At 43.9% G+C, this 21777-nt stretch overlaps 1 protein-coding gene across 1 annotated transcript in view; it reads right to left on the bottom strand.

The window, feature by feature from the left end:
* The window catches only part of shcbp1 (SHC SH2-domain binding protein 1), a 60499-nt gene that overhangs the window by 9221 nt on the left and 29501 nt on the right, over positions 1–21777 (bottom strand). Inside the window, exons 9-12 of the mRNA XM_037534358.1 lie at positions 13596–13727; positions 10592–10710; positions 7521–7607; positions 1969–2110 (exon numbers count right to left, since the gene is read on the bottom strand). Of these exons, the coding sequence (XP_037390255.1) occupies positions 1969–2110; positions 7521–7607; positions 10592–10710; positions 13596–13727 (480 nt within the window). The remainder of the gene's footprint in view (positions 1–1968; positions 2111–7520; positions 7608–10591; positions 10711–13595; positions 13728–21777) is intronic.

Here is a 21777-nt window from a genome sequence, read left to right as displayed (position 1 = left end):
TTTAATTCTTTCATTGTTCCTAATCAATTATGGCTAATAATAACAATAACTTCTAATAGCTCAGCTTTGAGGCTTTAATGTTGGGGATACAAAAATTACATTCATTCTGAAGACCCCCATGGACCCTCACAGAGCAGGTACTGTTTGGGTGGTGGGTCACTCTCAGCCCTGCAGTAACACTGATGTGGTGATGTGTTATTGTGTGTTGTGCTGGTCTGAGTGGATCAGACACAGCAGCGCTGCTGGAGTTTTTAAACGCCTCAGTGTCTCTGCTGGACTGAGAACAGTCCACCAACCAAAAATATCCAGCCAACAGCGCCCTGTGGGCAGCGTCCTCTGGGCAGCGTCCTGTGGGCAGCGTCCTGTGGGCAGCGTCCTGTGACCACTGATGAAGGACGAGAGCGTTATAATAGATTCAGATTTATCATTCGATCAACACACAGGCGGCATCACTAGGACAGCTTTTCTACATCTTCACAACATCGCCAAGATCAGAAATGCCCTGTCCCTGCGTGATGCAGAAACACTAGTACAGCCTTTATTACTTCCAGGCTAGACTACTGTAACGCACTACTGTCAGGATGTACGAGCAGGAATTTAAACAAACTCCAACTAGTCCAAAACGCCGCAGCCAGGGTCCTCACTAAAACTAGAACATCTGATCATATCAGTCCAGTGCTATCATCACTTCATTGGCTGCCTATTAAATTCCGTATTGATTATAAAATCCTTTTATTGACGTATAAAGCCCTACATGGTCTCGCTCCCGAGTACCTGCAAGACCTTATTTCTCATTATGAGCCATCACGACCACTCAGATCCCAGAGCGCTGGCTTATTAATAGTTCGCAGAATTCCTAAGGCTGCAGCTGGGGGAAGAGCTTTTTCTTATAAAGCCCCCAAACTCTGGAATGATCTTCCAGAAACTGTTCGGGACTCAGACACAGTCTCAGTCTTTAAGACTAGGCTGAAAACTCACTTGTTCAGTTTAGCTTTTGGTAGCTAATGTTCCCCCCTAGATAAAGGCAGCAGATCCAGGGGTCCATGGACACAGGGAATTATAGTAAACTGAGACGCTGGTGCTGTCGTCCCGCTGCTCGCACGCGGTCACTCAGGCTTGTGGACGGTGGAGCGGAGGGACGCCAGACTGTCTCAGAGTGCTGCCGTGTCTGTGTGTCCTTCTGGTTCTCTCCTGTTAGTTAAGCTGTCATAGTCAGATCTGCCGGAGTCGTTAGCCACACTCTGGGAATGTCCACATTCCCTGTTTTACGTACAAACAGACAGAATAAAACTAATTCCCTCTCCCTGCCTTTTTCCGAGTATACGACCGCCCACATGTCCGGCCGGACACTGAAGGACAACTGACTGTCGAGCCCTCCTGCTACCCTCTTCAGACCAGCTGCCCACGCCCCTGCCTTGGACGAGCTGCCCACCCTACACTGATGTTCTCATGGACTCCCAGCTATTCCTACTACTAATACTACTGCTATTAATATTAGTAGTATAATAACTCTGGGTTGTCTGACCAGAGGAGGACGGTCCCCCCCTGGTGAGCCTGGTTCCTCCCAAGGTTTCTTCCTCAGCTCTGAGGGAGGTTCTCCTGGCCACCGTCGTCCCTGGCTTGTCCACCAGGGGGTTTAACATTCATGTTAAAACTCTGTCTTTACTGGAATTCTGTGAAGCTGCTTTGTGACAAGATCCGTTGTACAAAGCGCTACAAACAAATTTGATTAGATTAGAAGGAGCATAAACACCTCAGTCTGCATCTGTAATCGGAATGTGTTCAGACTCTGACACGGACAATGAGAGGACGATAAAAATCACAGCAAAACCGAGAAGCCGCTTTATTTAGGATGTCGTCTAATCAGATACGCTGGTTTATTTCCTATACCTGACTGTATCCTCTGAGTCGGTCGACCGGTCAACGTGAGTGGACAGAAGGAGCGACAGTGTGTTGGGGGTGGGTTACCTGTAGATTGGGCGTCTGCAGGCTGACCCTCCGCAGCACGAGCGTCCGGCTTCACCAGGATCACCCCGTAACCCTCGTTATTGTGGATCACGTTGTTCATCATGGTGATCTGAGGAAGGACGTCCAGCGCGTCCGCAAAGTCCTGCCAGAGAGACGAATACGGGATGAAACACGTACGATTCCGGTACAAACACCAGAAACATCCATCACAATTAATAACAAGCATCAAAACATCTCAGTCATATCAGCTGCACTCGCTAAAGATCAGACAGTAGACGTTATAACACCCCGAGACGCAGCCGCGATGCGAAGCTTACACTGTTTACTTTTATATAAATACTGCACGTTTATATCAGGAGGGATAGATAATATGATTACATCCTTTTCTTCATTTATTCTGTGTTCTAAGAAAACGACTTGTGTCAGTTACAACATCAACAAGCAGTGCTCAACAAACCCTTTAGGGAAGATAAACAAGTGCAAAAATAAATGTTGAATAGAAATAAATGCATTTTCCCCTAATTCTCTACCGTATCGTGATATAAAAACAACTATATGTATCCTACCAAGAAATTTGCATATCGTTACACCCCTAATGTTTCGGAACCGGCTGTTTAGCTGAATGGTTAAGTCAGTTTAAATCCATGCAGGGTTCCCCCAGTCTGATTACTCTACTCTGCTTATTTGATCTGCTCCGTCATCACAGCCCTTAACGAGCCCTTAACGAACCCTTAACGATTCATCATGCAGCCCTAATGGATATCAAAACACATCACAACATGTTTACTCAGGTATTTAAATAACGTTTGTTAAGTTAAAAGGAGACAAAATGCACCTGCTACCTACTAAAAGAGGGTTTTTGTCTATTTGCATATCTTTATAATGAGCAAAGCATGTCTGGTCTAGACATCCGTCATCAAGAGCTACTGGATAATGTTTAAAGGCATACAGGTGTAAACAGTCTCAACGCCCTTTAAACTCCCCTGCTGCTCTACCTGCTAATTTATATACATTTTTATTACAAAGTGCTTTGTATGTGTTAATTAAAGTCTCGTTAGAGGCGTGCGAGTTCATTTTTCCCAGTCAAGTTTTTAGGAATGTTTAACAGACTCTGCAAGGATCATTACTGTTCAGGCAAATGTTGTTTAACGCTGGAAAAGCAGAGCAGAAAAGAGAGTATTTACACATCCAGACCAAAAACAAACAGGATAAATTGGTAATAAAGAAGCTTTCAGTAACTTCGAGGGTCGTGTTCGTTAGCGTTCCTATCAATTAACCCCTCCAGGACCTTCACAAACCTACAATTTAGCCAAGCCAATTAAGCTGCACGTGTTTAACGATGCTAATTATACTTTAAAATAGGAAAAATGCATCGCTCACGTCTCGGAGCGTTTGAGGCAGAATCCTGAGCACAAAGCAGCAGAAATGTTTCGCATTCTGTTTATTTCCATTGCATCACATTCGTTTTAGCCCAAATCACTTCCCCAGCTGTCGCTGCTTTATGGAGTTGTTGGCCGCGGCTCGGAGCCGTTTTGGCCGTGTTTTGTCTGTTTGCTGTTTCAGACGCTCCACTCGCTGGAGCAGAACTGACAAACAGAACCAGCGGCAGAGCTGGCAGCTCAGAACCGCAGTCCATTAACTGGAGCAGATCTGCTCTCGCTGGCACGGTCATCATGTCTCGCGGTCAGTGGGATAAAACAGTTGCGCACGGTCCTCAGTGCTGAATTTGGACGGGAAGGAGAGACTTCTCATGGTTTGTCCTGCTAACCAGCTGCTGCTCCACGGAGAACAGCTCTGACTAATGACATCATCGCTCATCATTTCTCTTCACTTTAACGACTAATAACTGATACAGACTAGAGCAGAACAGCAGGCTAAACCGCTGGAGGCTGAACGGGTGGGGCTAAAGTGCTGGAGGCCGAACGGGTGGGGCTAAAGTGCTGTAGGCCGAACGGGTGGGGCTAAACAGCTGGAGGCTGATCGGGTGGGGCTAAACAGCTGGAGGCTGAACGGGTGGGGCTAAAGAGCTGGAGGCTGAACGGGTGGGGCTAAAGAGCTGTAGGCTGATCGGGTGGGGCTAAAGAGCTGGAGGTTGAACGGGTGGGGCTAAAGTGCTGTAGGCTGAACGGGTGGGGCTAAAGAGCTGTAGGCTAAAAGGGTGGGGTTAAAGAGCTGGAGGCTGAAAGGGTGGGGCTAAAGTGCTGGGAGGTTGAACGGGTGGGGCTAAAGTGCTGGGAGGTTGAACGGGTGGGGCTAAAGAGCTGGAGGCTGAACGGGTGGGGCTAAAGAGCTGGAGGCTGAACGGGTGGGGCTAAAGAGCTGGAGGCTGAACGGGTGGGGCTAAAGAGCTGGAGGCTGAACGGGTGGGGCTAAAGAGCTGGAGGCTGAACGGGTGGGGCTAAAGAGCTGGAGGCTGAACGGGTGGGGCTAAAGAGCTGGAGGCTGAACGGGTGGGGCTAAAGAGCTGGAGGCTGAACGGGTGGGGCTAAACCGCTGGAGGCTGAACGGGTGGGGCTAAACCGCTGGAGGCTGAACGGGTGGGGCTAAACAGCTGGAGGCTGAACGGGTGGGGCTAAAGAGCTGGAGGCTGATCGGGTGGGGCTAAAGAGCTGGAGGTTGAACGGGTGGGGCTAAAGTGCTGTAGGCTGAACGGGTGGGGCTAAAGAGCTGTAGGCTGAAAGGGTGGGGTTAAAGAGCTGGAGGCTGAAAGGGTGGGGCTAAAGTGCTGGGAGGTTGAACGGGTGGGGCTAAAGAGCTGGAGGTTGAACGGGTGGGGCTAAAGAGCTGGAGGTTGAACGGGTGGGGCTAAAGTGCTGGAGGTTGAACGGGTGGGGCTAAAGTGCTGGAGGTTGAACGGGTGGAGCTAAAGAGCTGGAGGCTGAACGGGTGGGGCTAAAGAGCTGTAGGCTGAACGGGTGGGGCTAAAGTGCTGGAGGCTGAACGGGTGGGGCTAAAGAGCTGTAAGCTGAACGGGTGGGGCTAAAGAGCTGTAGGCTGAACGGGTGGGGCTAAAGAGCTGTAGGCTGAACGGGTGGGGCTAAAGAGCTGGAGGCTGAAAGGGTGGGGCTAAAGAGCTGGAGGCTGAAAGGGTGGGGCTAAACAGCTGGAGGCTGAACGGGTGGGGCTAAACAGCTGGAGGCTGAAAGGGAGGGGCTAAACAGCTGGAGGCTGAAAGGGAGGGGCTAAACAGCTGGAGGCTGAAAGGGAGGGGCTAAACAGCTGTAGGCTGAATGGGTGGGGCTAACCTGCTGTAGGAGGATCATATGGAAATGACATCACAACCACAGCAAACGCTTCCTCGGTTTAGTTTCCGTGTATAACAGTATCTTGAGTGAACGGCAGATTTTCAAACACTACCAATTCTTCTATTTCAGAAAAGCAAGGAGAATCTAGTTTTCCAAGATACGGCCCCTTTAAATATCCCATAACACACAATATTCCAGACACTGGTCCAGTCTGTCCCCTCAAAGCCATGAAACACAGGCCTGCGCTGCAGGGGGCGCTGAACTCCGGTGACTCCGTCTGAACGCAGACAGCGATGGATTAGCTGAACGCTTCATTTCAATAACGTCTGTCAGAGCATTACGGGAGAGATCAGAGGGATCCGCTCTCAGATTACTGCGCACAGATCACTTTGAAGACTCTCCGGATGACCGACACTCTAAAAGTCACAGAAACTCCATCCAAAGAGGAGCTAAACTCTTCAGTTCTTCAGGCTGAAGGAAGACGGAGGAGTGAGATCATCCTCCTCCTCCGAGAGCCTCCTGACTCCCTCACCCGAATCCACGCTTGTGCTGACGGCTGATTTAGGATGAGTTAGAGCACTTCGGAATTTTATATAAATGACGCCTTTTTATAGTTTATTGTACTTTTTTCAAATTTTACAGCATTTGATTTATACAAATTTCATTATTTCATATTTATTTTTGTGTAAGACATTTTTATAAAGGAGCTTCATAAATACATGTATTATTGTTTTTATCATTACAATTACAAACATACTAAGATACTGTTTAAAAGGACCCATGCAGCTGTAGGCTGAATGGGTGGATATAGTGAATGGGTGGGGCTTATCTGCTGTAGGCTGAATGGGCGGGACTAAACTGCTATGGAAATAAACAGGCGAGGCTTGACTGGCTGTAGGCTTATGGGTGGGGCTTATCTGCTGAAGGCTAAATGGGCGTGGCCAATCAGCTGTAGGCTAAATGGGCGTGGCCAATCAGCTGTAGGATCAATCGGGCTAAACTGCTCCTTGATTGGGGGTCTAATCTGCTGTAGACTGAATGGGTGGGACTAAATGTTAGCTATCTGGCATTTATAAATTACATAAAATATATAAATGAATATATAAACAGACGTACTTGCTCTAATGTATCCACCCAGCGCAGTTTATCAAATGCTCCTCCCACCTTCAAGATACATCATCAGAAGGTTTTTTCCAGTCTTTAAAGTGGAAAATCTGACTCCACAGGCGCTGCAGCACTGCTGTAAGAGGAGATCAGGCGTGATTACAGCAGATGCAGCGACGGTCACGCTGCCGGTTTTGGCCCGAGCGTCCCTTTAAGCAGGATTTAGTGGATAAACAATTCCATTTTCTCCCTCTAATCTTCAGCTGAGAGATAAATCCTCCACAGCTCAGCCGAGTCCTGCCGTAAACCTGATCTAACTCATCAGCTAATTGTTAAACCCCTGATGAGCTGAAATGGGTTTACACAGCGGATAGAAACGTGAATTAAACAGGGCTGAAGTGGCCGTCGCTGCCCCACCACATCGGCCTCGACTCGCGAGGACAAAGGCACGGAAGATGGGAAGGATGTTCAGGAGCGGCGACGCACGGAACTGTTCGATTTTAAATCACTGAAGCAGATCTGACTGACGGCGACGACGACGACGGGTATCCAGAGATTATTAGGAAAGCAGGCCACACAGTTATTTTTACAAGATTAGAAACATTTGTTAATGAATTTGCTTCGTTAAAAGTTTCCGCTTCTACCATTTAATCATTTCTAATTTATATCAGTGCTGTTCTTTTATTCATTTACGTTTCATGAACTATTATTATTTTTATTATTCAATATACTTACAGCGGGTTTATTGTACACATCATTTGTAGTTTGCGTAACTGTACAGCTGAGATAGAGATAATAAATAAGATAATAGATTTAAATAAAATTATTTTTACTTTTCTTCTAGAAAGACACTTCTGCACGCTTTAATACACAATTACGGTTTATTTAATGAATTTAACACAACGGAAAAGAAAACTGTGACCTTTGCGAAATTTATGCCCCAATTCAGATTTTACAATTTTTCCAACAAAAACTAAATAAATAGAAACTGTGGAGTGAAATTCACACATATTGTATACGTGCTGGTCAGTGCTGGTGTGTTTTGGGTACCTGCTCAGTGACCACCTGAGAATAAGCCAAGGAAGCTTTGAGACGCTGTGCACTGACCGTGTGAATTTCACCGAAACTGAATAAAACAGAGTAAAAGCTGAAAAACCCCCGCGCGGTGATGCTGCGCTGCTGACGCTGAGCCGTCTCCCTCACCTTAATCAGGATGCCCTCCTTGCAGTGATGGATGCCGTTTCCCACGAGACTGCACACGCTGCCGGGATAGATCTCCACACCGGCTCCCTGAACACAGCACACAGAGCCAGCATGTTAACGGCGCGGCGGCTCGGCGAGGACAGCCGGCTCCGCTTCCCGACAGCGGGCCGTAATTCAGGCCCCCTGCGGGCGAAGAGCTGCACTAAACCACAATAACAACATCAGTAAAGATAAAAGAAGAGAAACAGCCTCATCACTCGGCACCCAAACGGAGCAATACGCACTACTCACGAGTGGGTTTACATTCACTTCATAATCCAATATTCCGTTATCTGATTATTACAGTCGTGTAAACACACACACTGGGTCCTTAGATCAGACTGATGTCTAGAAATCTGATAAAGAGGCTGTATCTGAGTCAGTACTGTTCAGTGGTGGACAGTAACTGAGTACCTGAGTAACTGAGTATCTATATATATATATATTTTTGGTGTATCTGTACTGAAGTTTCTCCGTTCTGGACTTTTTCCTTTCACTCCACTACATTTCAGAGTCTAATATCCGACTTTTTCCTCCTACATTTTGAGAAATCTGTCGTTCCTTTTGGTTTCTGTGTATAAAAACGTCACATGTCCAAACGAAAGAAGCCCCCCTGGTGATGTTCTTTGTTTCTTCAGTGTGAACTCCCACTCTGGTTTCTTTCGGTCCTCTCAGTCTGAGCATGTGTGAAAACAGAGCGCCGTCCCGGAAACCGTGAGCAGCGTGAAACTCGGCACCCGTGAGACCAACACGGCGTTTATATTCTGCAAAAGTGAGTGTTTTTAAAAAAGTCGCTGTCTGAGCTTTGAGCTTATTGGCTGGTTGTAGTTGGACCAGGAGTTTCCACATCTGGAAAGATTCATTACAAAATTTCATTTTGTGCTGTTATCAAATTATCAAGTGCATCTAAATACAGTGAAGAAGGAGAAAAGAACCTAATGAGTCAACAGGCAAACGTTAGTTACCCAAAACTAATTAAAGCTGAACAATCTCTACTTACAGAAACGGGTTGGCAAAATGTTTAATTCTTAAATTCTGACTTTTCACCCCCAGAACGCTTCTAGTCCTGCGATATTCTTGGGTGTTTCAAGACAGCAAACACGTCTTGGGTGACTACATTTGGATTGAGGGAAGGAAAATATTTAAGTGCTCAGAAACTTCAGAATATCCACCTTTTCTGGTACAGTAGCGTAGCGTAGCGTACTGTACTGTAGCGGAGTGTACTGTAGTGTAGCGTACTGTAGTGTAGCGTAGCGTAGCGTACTGCAGCGTACTGTAGCGTAGCGTACTGTAGCGTAGCGTACTGTAGCGTAGCGTACTGTAGTGTAGTGTAGCGTACTGTAGCGTAGCGTACTGTAGCGTAGCGTACTGTAGTGTAGCGTACTGTAGCGTAGCGTACTGTAGCGTAGTGTAGCGTACTGTAGTGTAGCGTAGCGTAGCGTACTGCAGCGTACTGCACTGTAGCGTACTGTAGTGTAGCGTAGCGTAGCGTACTGCAGCGTACTGTACTGTAGCGTACTGTAGTGTAGCGTAGCGTACTGCAGCGTACTGTACTGGAGTGTATTGAACTGTTCTGTGTTTAACTCTGTTCCTCTGTCTCTCTGCAGCAGCATGGGCTTTGTTTCTAGCAGTATCTGAGCTCAGGCCCAGCTTTCTCTCTAACCTAACTAACTCCAGCAAAGACAGACAAAGCACTTCCGGTAAGTAGCTTTGCACTCCTCTTCTGCAAAGCCGTGCTGTTGTGATGGAGGCAGTATGTGGTTTATTGTCTTGCTGAAATAATCAAGACCTTCCCTGAAAGAGACGCCGTCTGGATGGGAGCTTATGTTGTTCTAAAACCTCTATATACTGTTTAGCAGTGATGGAGCCTCTCCACATCTGTAAGCTGCCCACACTATAGGCACTAATGCATCCCCAGACCATCAGACATGCAGGCTTTTCAACTGTGCGCTGATAACAAGCTGGATGGTCCTCCTCCTCTTTAGTCCACAGGATGGGGCAACCATGGTCTCCAAAAAAAAAATTCTAATTTTGATTAATTTGACCACAGAACAGTTTTCCACTTCCCCTCAGTCCATTTTAAATGAGCTCAGGCCCAGAGAAGGTGGCAGCGTTTCTGGATCCTGTTTATATTTGGGTTCTTCTTTGTGTTTTAGAGTTTAACAGCGTTTGTGGATGCAGTGATGAACTGTGTTCACAGTCAGTGGTTTTCAGAAGTGTTTCTGAGCCCATGCAGTGATTTCACTACAGAATCATGTCTGTTTTTAATGCAGCGCTGCCTGAGGGCCCAAAGATCACAAGCATCCATTACTGACCGTTGGCCTTGTCCCTTGTGTACAGGGATTTCTCCCGATTCTCTGAGTCTTCTGATGATATTATGTACTGTAGATGGTGGGATTTCCAAAAGTCTCTGCAATTTTACCTTGAGGAATATTTTTCTGAAATTGCTCCACAATTTCAGACGGAGTTTTTCTCAGATTGGTGAACCTCTGGTCATCTTTGCTTCTGAGAGTCTCTGAGACTCTCTGCCTTTCTAAAATGCTCTTTTTATACTCAGCCATGTGAGTTGGTTAGAAATTGCTCCTCCAGCTGTTTTTTTTAAAGTACCACTTACTTTTCCACTGTTTTTTGAGATGTGTTGCTGCCACCAAGTTCTAAATGAGTTAATGTTTTTCAGTCAATGGTAAAATGTCAATACCTGCTATGTGTTCCATGTTGTACCGTGAATAAAATATGGGTCTCTGAGATTCTCAAATCATTGCTATGCCTTTTGTCTTTACATTTATTCATATTTTACCCAGTGTCCCAACTTTTTTGGAATCGGGGTTGTAAATCTGATTGGTCTAAATCATCTACAGGTAGTCCACAAACTCTTATTAGGTTGGGTTTCCCCACTTCAAAGCTAAGACCATGTTTTATATGTATGATATAGAAACGGTTCGTCTGAAGGTGGGGATTAGATTTAGACGGGGGAAAGCAGATTTAACACTTTAATGAATGAACCGAGTGTAATTAATAGCAGCGTGTCGAACCTTCGAGCCGTACAGGTCGCACATGTTCATGACGAGCTGAGCCGAGGTGCGGACGATCACTCCTGTAGTCTCACACTGTAGCACACAGTTCTCCATGTCCAGCTTCCCCTGACGCACACCTGGACGAGGAGAGAAAACAAGCGTGTAGAATGTTAAACAGACGATATTAAATCAGACACTCAGAACACACTGCTGGCGCTGAGCTGCCTAAAACGCCGTTTACTGACTATTAAAAGGCTCAAATCAAGGAAAGTTAAACGCTGAAGTTATAGGGAGTGTTTCAGAAAGCAGTCTAGACTGTCCAATCAGAACAGAGCTCATTTACATACACCGGTCAGGCGTAACATTCCGACCACCTCCTCGTTTCTACACTCACTGTCCACTTTATCAGCTCCACTGACCGTATAGCTGGACTCTGTAGTTCTACAGTTACAGACTGTAGTCCATCTGTTTCTCTGATACTCTGTTACCCTGTTCTTCAGTGGTCAGGACCTCCATGGACCCTCACAGAGCAGGTACTGTTTGGGTGGTGGGTCATTCTCAGCACTGCAGTAACACTGACGTGGTGGTGATGTGTTAGTGTGTGTTGTGCTGGTGCGAGTGGATCAGACAGCAGTGCTGCTGGAGTCATAATGTTATGCCTGATCTGTGTATATCAGTCTTAAAGGGACAGGCTGTTTAGTTCCAAGACGTAAAGAGACGCATTAAAATGAATTCCTGACAAACACTAAAGTAAAATAAACAAAGACATCGGGTGAGAAAAGTAGTCCTAAGAAAAACGTGAGATATGAGCCCTTTAATCTTTGTACAGGTTAGATTTCAACCACAAACTTGTGACTGAGCTTTTCGCAGCAGACGTCAGACTCGGTGAGCTGCAAACAGAATTATGTTCTGATTAAACAATAATAATCACAGCTTCTCTACGTCTCATGTAAATCAGAGTAACAACAAATAAACAGTAAATATTTCAGAGGAGTTCAGCTAAAGATCACTGCACACGCTGAACCCTCAGTAGGCGGCAGAGCCCGGCGGCTGAACAGGGGTCTGTTCGGGTCTCGGCTCCGAGCAGGAGCTGAATCATATGGTCTGGGAGCAGCGACTCCGTTTCCTATTTATTATTCATATTTATATGTTCTGTACTGCACTTTGTCCTCCTCACTCACTGCACCTGTTTGGAAAAGGACCGGTTTATTTTCAGTTGTGCGACAGTGACGACGCGTCTCCGTTTCCTGTGCATTATTTGTAATAATTTGTAATTTGGGTTTTTTTTACCAATGTTTTGCACCATTTTGAACCTTTACAGGAATACTGCACTCATGGGGCCGATCACTTTTCATACAGCGAACGTTAAGACCTTTTTCCTGCAGGAAATGAAAGGTGGAATGTCGAGAAAATTCCAATCTATCTGCCGCAAGGATTCGCTCTCACACTGACCCTAATATACATTACATACAGGGTCACACATACATCAGAACACATTCTGTATACACACACACACACACACAAATGGCCTAGCAACACAGTAGCAACAACTCTGAATACTATAGCAACAGCCAAGTAACACCTTAGCAACCACCTGGAATTTATTAATGGTCTGGCAAGGCCTTTGCAACCACTTTGGGATAGCATTACAATGACCTAGTAGCACCTTAGCAACCACCTGGAATATCATAAGAATGACCAAGCAACATGTTAGCAACCACCAAGGACACCACAGCAGCAGCCTAGCAACACCAGGTATACCATAGCAACGGCCTAGCAAAACCTTAAACTACCAGGGATACCATAGCAACAGCTCAGGAGCATGTTAGCAACCACCAGGGATACCATAGCAACAGCTCAGGAGCATGTTAGCAACCACCAGGGATACCATAGCAACAGCTCTGTTCTCACCGTTAGCCTATTTTTTTCTCCTAACACATTTCTGTGATTAATTAATCCTGTAATTGATCTTTATTTAATTAAAATAACTTCACAGCCTCTCCGTCATGTTAATCTTCTACAGCTCTGTTCTTCACTCTGGACTCATGCAGCAATTTCTACACCTTTATTTACAGCTTACTTTTTTATGTAAATACCACATAGTGAGTTCTGTTTATGGACTGAATGGACGGATGGATCCAATAGATGGATTTATGTTCTGGAATTCAGGAGCCGTATTACAGAAACTTAACTTTAGATCCGACAGGTCGATAAGATTCTTCACAAATTCGTATTACAGAAGCAAATCAGACCTTAGTTTAAGAACCTTCTCTTATCTTACAGCATCTTTTCTTATCTCAACTTAGGAAATCCTAACTTACTCGACTGAAGTCGACAATCAACTGCTGTGTTTGTTACCAAGAAACCGACCATACGTGCACAGCTGAAACAAACACATAATTAAGTTAGCCAGGCAGCTAATGCTAGCGACCGTTACTGATGTAAACAAGGTCAAACAAAATTAAAGTGCCATAAACTGAGTTAAGAATACTGGGGCAGCACTTTGTGCTGTTTATCAGAGCGTTGCAGCTCTCAGTTTCAGTCTCCATTTCCCAGATACTTTAGCCGAGTGCGCTAACGTTACTCCTCCTAATAAACAGGCGCACATTCAGCTCCGCCTCCTCATTATTCACCACCATCACTGTAATATTTCATCAACATTAACACAGGAAGGTGATCAGAGGGGCGGTGGAGTTCGACTCAGCAGCATCTGAGATTTTAAATGCTGTTAGGAATCCTGAAAGAAGCTCATGGACTTAGGAACTGCTGTTCTGTAATGTCTTCTGTCCAAACTTCAGTCTTAACTAAAGTTGCCATGGCAACAAAGCAGATAAGATATGATCTCAGACAAACATTTTCTGTAATGTGGCCGCAGGAGTGCTTTTGGGCTTTTTCTCTATTTGCCTAACGATAAATTACAGATTTTCGGGTGTTTATTATGTTTGTGACACTCAGGATTCGCTACAGTAAAGTCCTCATATCTGAGAAAATTAAAGTAGAGCTTCGTGCAGTTAAGACTCACACATTATTCCTTCAATAGCGTCATGTTGGATGAACTTGAGGTTGGAGAGCTTGACGTCGGGGGCGGTCGTCTCCACAAACGTGTCTCCTTTATTTCGCTTCTCAATAACGATCTCATCTGGCAACCCGTAACCTGAACAGGAACGAGAGAAGAGGAAGAAAAAAAAAAAAGCACTTACAAAACTTTGTAATGAAATGTTAATGAGATGTCACTTTCAAAAAACTGCAGAAAAACCTTCATAAATAAATCCTACTTTCTTCTCAAACGCAGGAACTCTGAGTTGGAGCCCTTTTACTGCCACCATTATAACTCTGGATGTCGCTCCGTATGAATATTTTATTTCTCCCGAATTTAAAGCAGAAATGTGGGTCTGACAATAACGAGTGGGATGCACTGATGCATCTCTGACTCTGGAATTAAGAATCAGCTTGTTCGCTCATTAACATGACAAAACGCTTCACTCTGTGTGCAAACTGATCTGTACGTAATCTCAGCTGTGCGACAGAGCAGCGGTCAGTCTCTACACCGAGTTCATACAGAAGGACAGCTGTGGCCTCAGTTTGGAGCCTTAACAGATTTAAGACAACACGCAACACAAACTATGCTAATGTCACTTACACTGAGTTTTACATACCCACACACACACACACACACACACACACACACACACACAATTTCAGTAAGTGGACAGATGTGCCCAAAACTTCATGTCAGATAAGCAGATGCATGTGCCGTAACAGTATGTCAGGTAAGAAGACAGATGTGCCATAAAACTGCATCAGATAAGGAGACAGATGTGCTGTAATGTCACGTCAGATAAGGAGACAAATGTGCCATAACACTGCATCACATCAGGAGGCAGATGTGCTGTTATGATGCATCACAAAGAGGCCGACGGGCCGCAAGACCGTATAAAGAGGCCGACGGGCCGCAAGACCGTATAAAGAGGCCGACGGGCCGCAAGACCGTATAAAGAGGCCGACGGGCCGCAAGACCGTATAAAGAGGCCGACGGGCCGCAAGACCGTATAAAGAGGCCGACGGGCCGCAAGACCGTATAAAGAGACCGACGGGCCGCAAGACCGTATAAAGAGGCCGAAGGGCCGCAAGACCGTATAAAGAGGCCGAAGGGCCGCAAGACCGTATAAAGAGGCCGACGGGCCGCAACACCGTATAAAGAGGCCGACGGGCCGCAACATCGCATAAAGAGACCGACGGGCCGCAAGACCGTATAAAGAGACCGACGGGCCGCAAGACCGTATAAAGAGACCGACGGGCCGCAAGACCGTATAAAGAGACCGACGGGCCGCAAGACCGTATAAAGAGACCGACGGGCCGCAAGACCGTATAAAGAGACCGACGGGCCGCAAGACCGTATAAAGAGACCGACGGGCCGCAAGACCGTATAAAGAGGCCGACGGGCCGCAACATCGCATAAAGAGACCGACGGGCCGCAAGACCGTATAAAGAGACCGACGGGCCGCAAGACCGTATAAAGAGACCGACGGGCCGCAACACCGTATAAAGAGGCCGACGGGCCGCAACATCGCATAAAGAGACCGACGGGCCGCAAGACCGTATAAAGAGACCGACGGGCCGCAAGACCGTATAAAGAGACCGACGGGCCGCAAGACCGTATAAAGAGACCGACAGGCCGCAAGACCGTATAAGGAGACGCGCGCCCTATCATAACGTCACGTCTGATAAGGATAAGCGTAGAGCGCGGTACAAACAAATGTTAGCCTAGTTCTAATATTACACAGAAGTTCCTATTGACAGGTTAATAGAAGGTAGCATTAGAAATGTAAAGGAAAAATGTCACTTAAGTAAAATAAACATTTTTTTGATTAACCTGTGCGTTTTATGGAGATTAAGTGCTACATTTATGTCTAAAACTTGAACTCATCTGTTTTTATGATTCCTGGGCGACAATAATCTGGAGCTCTGGTTTGCCTTTTAATGTCATTCTCCAATTTATTTTGCTTCAATATTTTAAAGAAAATATCTTGAAAAAAAATGAACTGCACTGTATCAAAATCATTGTATTAAATTGTAGCAACATCGTATTCACTGTATCATCACTGACATACCAGCTAGTGGCCAGAGTGGACTGGACTTCCCACATTTATAATGTTTAAGTATCGTTATCGTTCTAAAACTCTGTGATATGTGTGCTATGCATATCGCCCAGCCCATCAGTGTCACCAGTAATTGCCAGATGTGTCCATATGTCCGCAGACAGGCAGCTATGTGGTCAGTTTGGAATGTTTCGGACCCTGAGTGGGAGCCCGGTGGCAGGCAGGCCGGAGATGCAGCAGCTGTAAAGCCGGGAGGAGACGGAGGACGACCTGACAGCTCAGCTTCATTACAGCTCTCTCTGACACATCACACTGAGACAGGTGCTTTCTACAGCTTTCTAACAGCTCCGAAGGACAGGCTGCCTCACACAAGAGCGCCGCTTTGAAATGCCAAAAGGCCGAATATCGACCCCTGAGGTCATCCCACACTTCCACTATAGAAAAACATTAGTGGATTCACCTGAAGGTTTCAGCGTAATTGACAGCAGTGCAGGAGCTCCAGATGGAAAACAGAAAACACCTACAACAGCAGGACCAATGACAACACCAGAACCAGAACATTCTACACCACAATACATTTAGAGCCGGTTATTCATTCAGCCTAATGAGAAACTGTAGAACGGACTCGGTTTATATCACAATACCTACATTTAGAGTCGGTTATTCATTCAGCCTAATGAGAAACTGTAGAACGGACTCGGTTTATATCACAATACCTACATTTAGAGCCGGTTATTCATTCAGCCTAATGAGAAACTGTAGAACGGACTCGGTTTATATCACAATACCTACATTTAGAGTCGGTTATTCATTCAGCCTAATGAGAAACTGTAGAACGGACTCGGTTTATATCACAATACCTACATTTAGAGTCGGTTATTCATTCAGCCTAATGAGAAACTGTAGAACGGACTCGGTTTATATCACAATACCTACATTTAGAGTCGGTTATTCATTCAGCCTAATGAGAAACTGTAGAACGGACTCGGTTTATATCACAATACCTACATTTAGAGTCGGTTATTCATTCAGCCTAATGAGAAACTGTAGAACGGACTCGGTTTATATCACAATACCTACATTTAGAGTCGGTTATTCATTCAGCCTAATGAGAAACTGTAGAACGGACTCGGTTTATATCACAATACCTACATTTAGAGCCGGTTATTCATTCAGCCTAATGAGAAACTGTAGAACGGACTCGGTTTATATCACAATACCTACATTTAGAGCCGGTTATTCATTCAGCCTAATGAGAAACTGTAGAACGGACTCGGTTTATATCACAATACCTACATTTAGAGCCGGTTATTCATTCAGCCTAATGAGAAACTGTAGAACGGACTCGGTTTATATCACAATACCTACATTTAGAGTCGGTTATTCATTCAGCCTAATGAGAAACTGTAGAACGGACTCGGTTTATATCACAATACCTACATTTAGAGTCGGTTATTCATTCAGCCTAATGAGAAACTGTAGAACGGACTCGGTTTATATCACAATACCTACATTTAGAGTCGGTTATTCATTCAGCCTAATGAGAAACTGTAGAACGGACTCGGTTTATATCACAATACCTACATTTAGAGTCGGTTATTCATTCAGCCTAATGAGAAACTGTAGAACGGACTCGGTTTATATCACAATACCTACATTTAGAGTCGGTTATTCATTCAGCCTAATGAGAAACTGTAGAACGGACTCGGTTTATATCACAATACCTACATTTAGAGTCGGTTATTCATTCAGCCTAATGAGTAACTGTAGAACGGACTCGGTTTATATCACAATACCTACATTTAGAGTCGGTTATTCATTCAGCCTAATGAGAAACTGTAGAACGGACTCGGTTTATATCACAATACCTACATTTAGAGTCGGTTATTCATTCAGCCTAATGAGAAACTGTAGAACGGACTCGGTTTATATCACAATACCTACATTTAGAGTCGGTTATACATTCAGCCTAATGAGAAACTGTAGAACGGACTCGGTTTATATCACAATACCTACATTTAGAGTCGGTTATTCATTCAGCCTAATGAGAAACTGTAGAACGGACTCGGTTTATATCACAATACCTACATTTAGAGTCGGTTATTCATTCAGCCTAATGAGAAACTGTAGAACGGACTCGGTTTATATCACAATACCTACATTTAGAGTCGGTTATTCATTCAGCCTAATGAGAAACTGTAGAACGGACTCGGTTTATATCACAATACCTACATTTAGAGTCGGTTATTCATTCAGCCTAATGAGAAACTGTAGAACGGACTCGGTTTATATCACAATACCTACATTTAGAGTCGGTTATTCATTCAGCCTAATGAGAAACTGTAGAACGGACTCGGTTTATATCACAATACCTACATTTAGAGTCGGTTATTCATTCAGCCTAATGAGAAACTGTAGAACGGACTCGGTTTATATCACAATACCTACATTTAGAGTCGGTTATTCATTCAGCCTAATGAGAAACTGTAGAACGGACTCGGTTTATATCACAATACCTACATTTAGAGTCGGTTATTCATTCAGCCTAATGAGAAACTGTAGAACGGACTCGGTTTATATCACAATACCTACATTTAGAGTCGGTTATTCATTCAGCCTAATGAGAAACTGTAGAACGGACTCGGTTTATATCACAATACCTACATTTAGAGTCGGTTATTCATTCAGCCTAATGAGAAACTGTAGAACGGACTCGGTTTATATCACAATACCTACATTTAGAGTCGGTTATTCATTCAGCCTAATGAGAAACTGTAGAACGGACTCGGTTTATATCACAATACCTACATTTAGAGTCGGTTATTCATTCAGCCTAATGAGAAACTGTAGAACGGACTCGGTTTATATCACAATACCTACATTTAGAGTCGGTTATTCATTCAGCCTAATGAGAAACTGTAGAACGGACTCGGTTTATATCACAATACCTACATTTAGAGTCGGTTATTCATTCAGCCTAATGAGAAACTGTAGAACGGACTCGGTTTATATCACAATACCTACATTTAGAGTCGGTTATTCATTCAGCCTAATGAGAAACTGTAGAACGGACTCGGTTTATATCACAATACCTACATTTAGAGTCGGTTATTCATTCAGCCTAATGAGAAACTGTAGAACGGACTCGGTTTATATCACAATACCTACATTTAGAGTCGGTTATTCATTCAGCCTAATGAGAAACTGTAGAACGGACTCGGTTTATATCACAATACCTACATTTAGAGTCGGTTATTCATTCAGCCTAATGAGAAACTGTAGAACGGACTCGGTTTATATCACAATACCTACATTTAGAGTCGTTATTCATTCAGCCTAATGAGAAACTGTAGAACGGACTCGGTTTATATCACAATACCAACATTTAGAGTCGGTTATTCATTCAGCCTAATGAGAAACTGTAGAACGGACTCGGTTTATATCACAATACCTACATTTAGAGTCGGTTATTCATTCAGCCTAATGAGAAACTGTAGAACGGACTCGGTTTATATCACAATACCTACATTTAGAGTCGGTTATTCATTCAGCCTAATGAGAAACTGTAGAACGGACTCGGTTTATATCACAATACCTACATTTAGAGTCGGTTATTCATTCAGCCTAATGAGAAACTGTAGAACGGACTCGGTTTATATCACAATACCTACATTTAGAGTCGGTTATTCATTCAGCCTAATGAGAAACTGTAGAACGGACTCGGTTTATATCACAATACCTACATTTAGAGTCGTTATTCATTCAGCCTAATGAGAAACTGTAGAACGGACTCGGTTTATATCACAATACCTACATTTAGAGTCGTTATTCATTCAGCCTAATGAGAAACTGTAGAACGGACTCGGTTTATATCACAATACCTACATTTAGAGTCGGTTATTCATTCAGCCTAATGAGAAACTGTAGAACGGACTCGGTTTATATCACAATACCTACATTTAGAGTCGGTTATTCATTCAGCCTAATGAGAAACTGTAGAACGGACTCGGTTTATATCACAATACCTACATTTAGAGTCGGTTATTCATTCAGCCTAATGAGAAACTGTAGAACGGACTCGGTTTATATCACAATACCTACATTTAGAGTCGGTTATTCATTCAGCCTAATGAGAAACTGTGGAACGGACTCGGTTTATATCACAATACCTACATTTAGAGTCGGTTATTCATTCAGCCTAATGAGAAACTGTAGAACGGACTCGGTTTATATCACAATACCTACATTTAGAGTCGGTTATTCATTCAGCCTAATGAGAAACTTTAGAACGGACTCGGTTTATATCACAATACCTACATTTAGAGTCGGTTATTCATTCAGCCTAATGAGAAACTGTAGAACGGACTCGGTTTATATCACAATACCTACATTTAGAGTCGGTTATTCATTCAGCCTAATGAGAAACTGTAGAACGGACTCGGTTTATATCACAATACCTACATTTAGAGTCGGTTATTCATTCAGCCTAATGAGAAACTGTAGAACGGACTCGGTTTATATCACAATACCTACATTTAGAGTCGGTTATTCATTCAGCCTAATGAGAAACTGTAGAACGGACTCGGTTTATATCACAATACCTACATTTAGAGTCGGTTATTCATTCAGCCTAATGAGAAACTGTAGAACGGACTCGGTTTATATCACAATACCTACATTTAGAGTCGGTTATTCATTCAGCCTAATGAGAAACTGTAGAACGGACTCGGTTTATATCACAATACCTACATTTAGAGTCGGTTATTCATTCAGCCTAATGAGAAACTGTAGAACGGACTCGGTTTATATCACAATACCTACATTTAGAGTCGGTTATTCATTCAGCCTAATGAGAAACTGTGGAAAGGACTCGGTTTATATCACAATACCTACATTTAGAGTCGGTTATTCATTCAGCCTAATGAGAAACTGTGGAAAGGACTCGGTTTATATCACAATACCTACATTTAGAGTCGGTTATTCATTCAGTCTAATGAGAAACTGTAGAACGGACTCGGTTTATATCACAATACCTACATTTAGAGTCGGTTATTCATTCAGCCTAATGAGAAACTGTAGAACGGACTCGGTTTATATCACAATACCTACATTTAGACTCGGTTATTCATTCAGCCTAATGAGAAACTGTAGAACGGACTCGGTTTATATCACAATACCTACATTTAGAGTCGGTTATTCATTTCAGCCTAATGAGAAACTGTGGAACGGACTCGGTTTATATCACAATACCTACATTTAGAGTCGGTTATTCATTCAGCCTAATGAGAAACTGTGGAAAGGACTCGGTTTATATCACAATACCTACATTTAGAGTCGGTTATTCATTCAGTCTAATGAGAAACTGTAGAACGGACTCGGTTTATATCACAATACCTACATTTAGAGTCGGTTATTCATTCAGCCTAATGAGAAACTGTAGAACGGACTCGGTTTATATCACAATACCTACATTTAGACTCGGTTATTCATTCAGCCTAATGAGAAACTGTAGAACGGACTCGGTTTATATCACAATACCTACATTTAGAGCCGGTTATTCATTCAGCCTAATGAGAAACTGTAGAACGGACTGGGTTTATATCACAATACCTACATTTAGAGTCGGTTATTCATTCAGTCTAATGAGAAACTGTAGAACAGACTCGGTTTATATCACAATACCTACATTTAGAGTCGGTTATTCATTCAGCCTAATGAGAAACTGTAGAACGGACTCGGTTTATATCACAATACCTACATTTAGAGTCGGTTATTCATTCAGCCTAATGAGAAACTGTAGAACGGACTCGGTTTATATCACAATACCTACATTTAGAGTCGGTTATTCATTCAGTCTAATGAGAAACTGTAGAACGGACTCGGTTTATATCACAATACCTACATTTAGAGCCGGTTATTCATTCAGCCTAATGAGAAACTGTAGAACGGACTGGGTTTATATTGTCTGGTTCCTCGGTTCTAATCTCTGCGATATCTGCAGCGGAACTGAGTCGCACGTCCTCCGGCTAAATACCAAAGCCCTTCACTAGGAATTGTATTATGCTAATGTGGCGCAGCGCTAATTGAGTTGCTCCTCTCCTGCAG

The sequence above is a fragment of the Pygocentrus nattereri genome, chromosome 25 (assembly GCF_015220715.1).
Source record: "Pygocentrus nattereri isolate fPygNat1 chromosome 25, fPygNat1.pri, whole genome shotgun sequence".
NCBI classification, from domain to species: Eukaryota; Metazoa; Chordata; class Actinopteri; order Characiformes; family Serrasalmidae; genus Pygocentrus; species Pygocentrus nattereri.
Note: the sequence above shows the minus strand (reverse complement) of the source record. Positions and strands in the feature narration are given on the sequence as shown.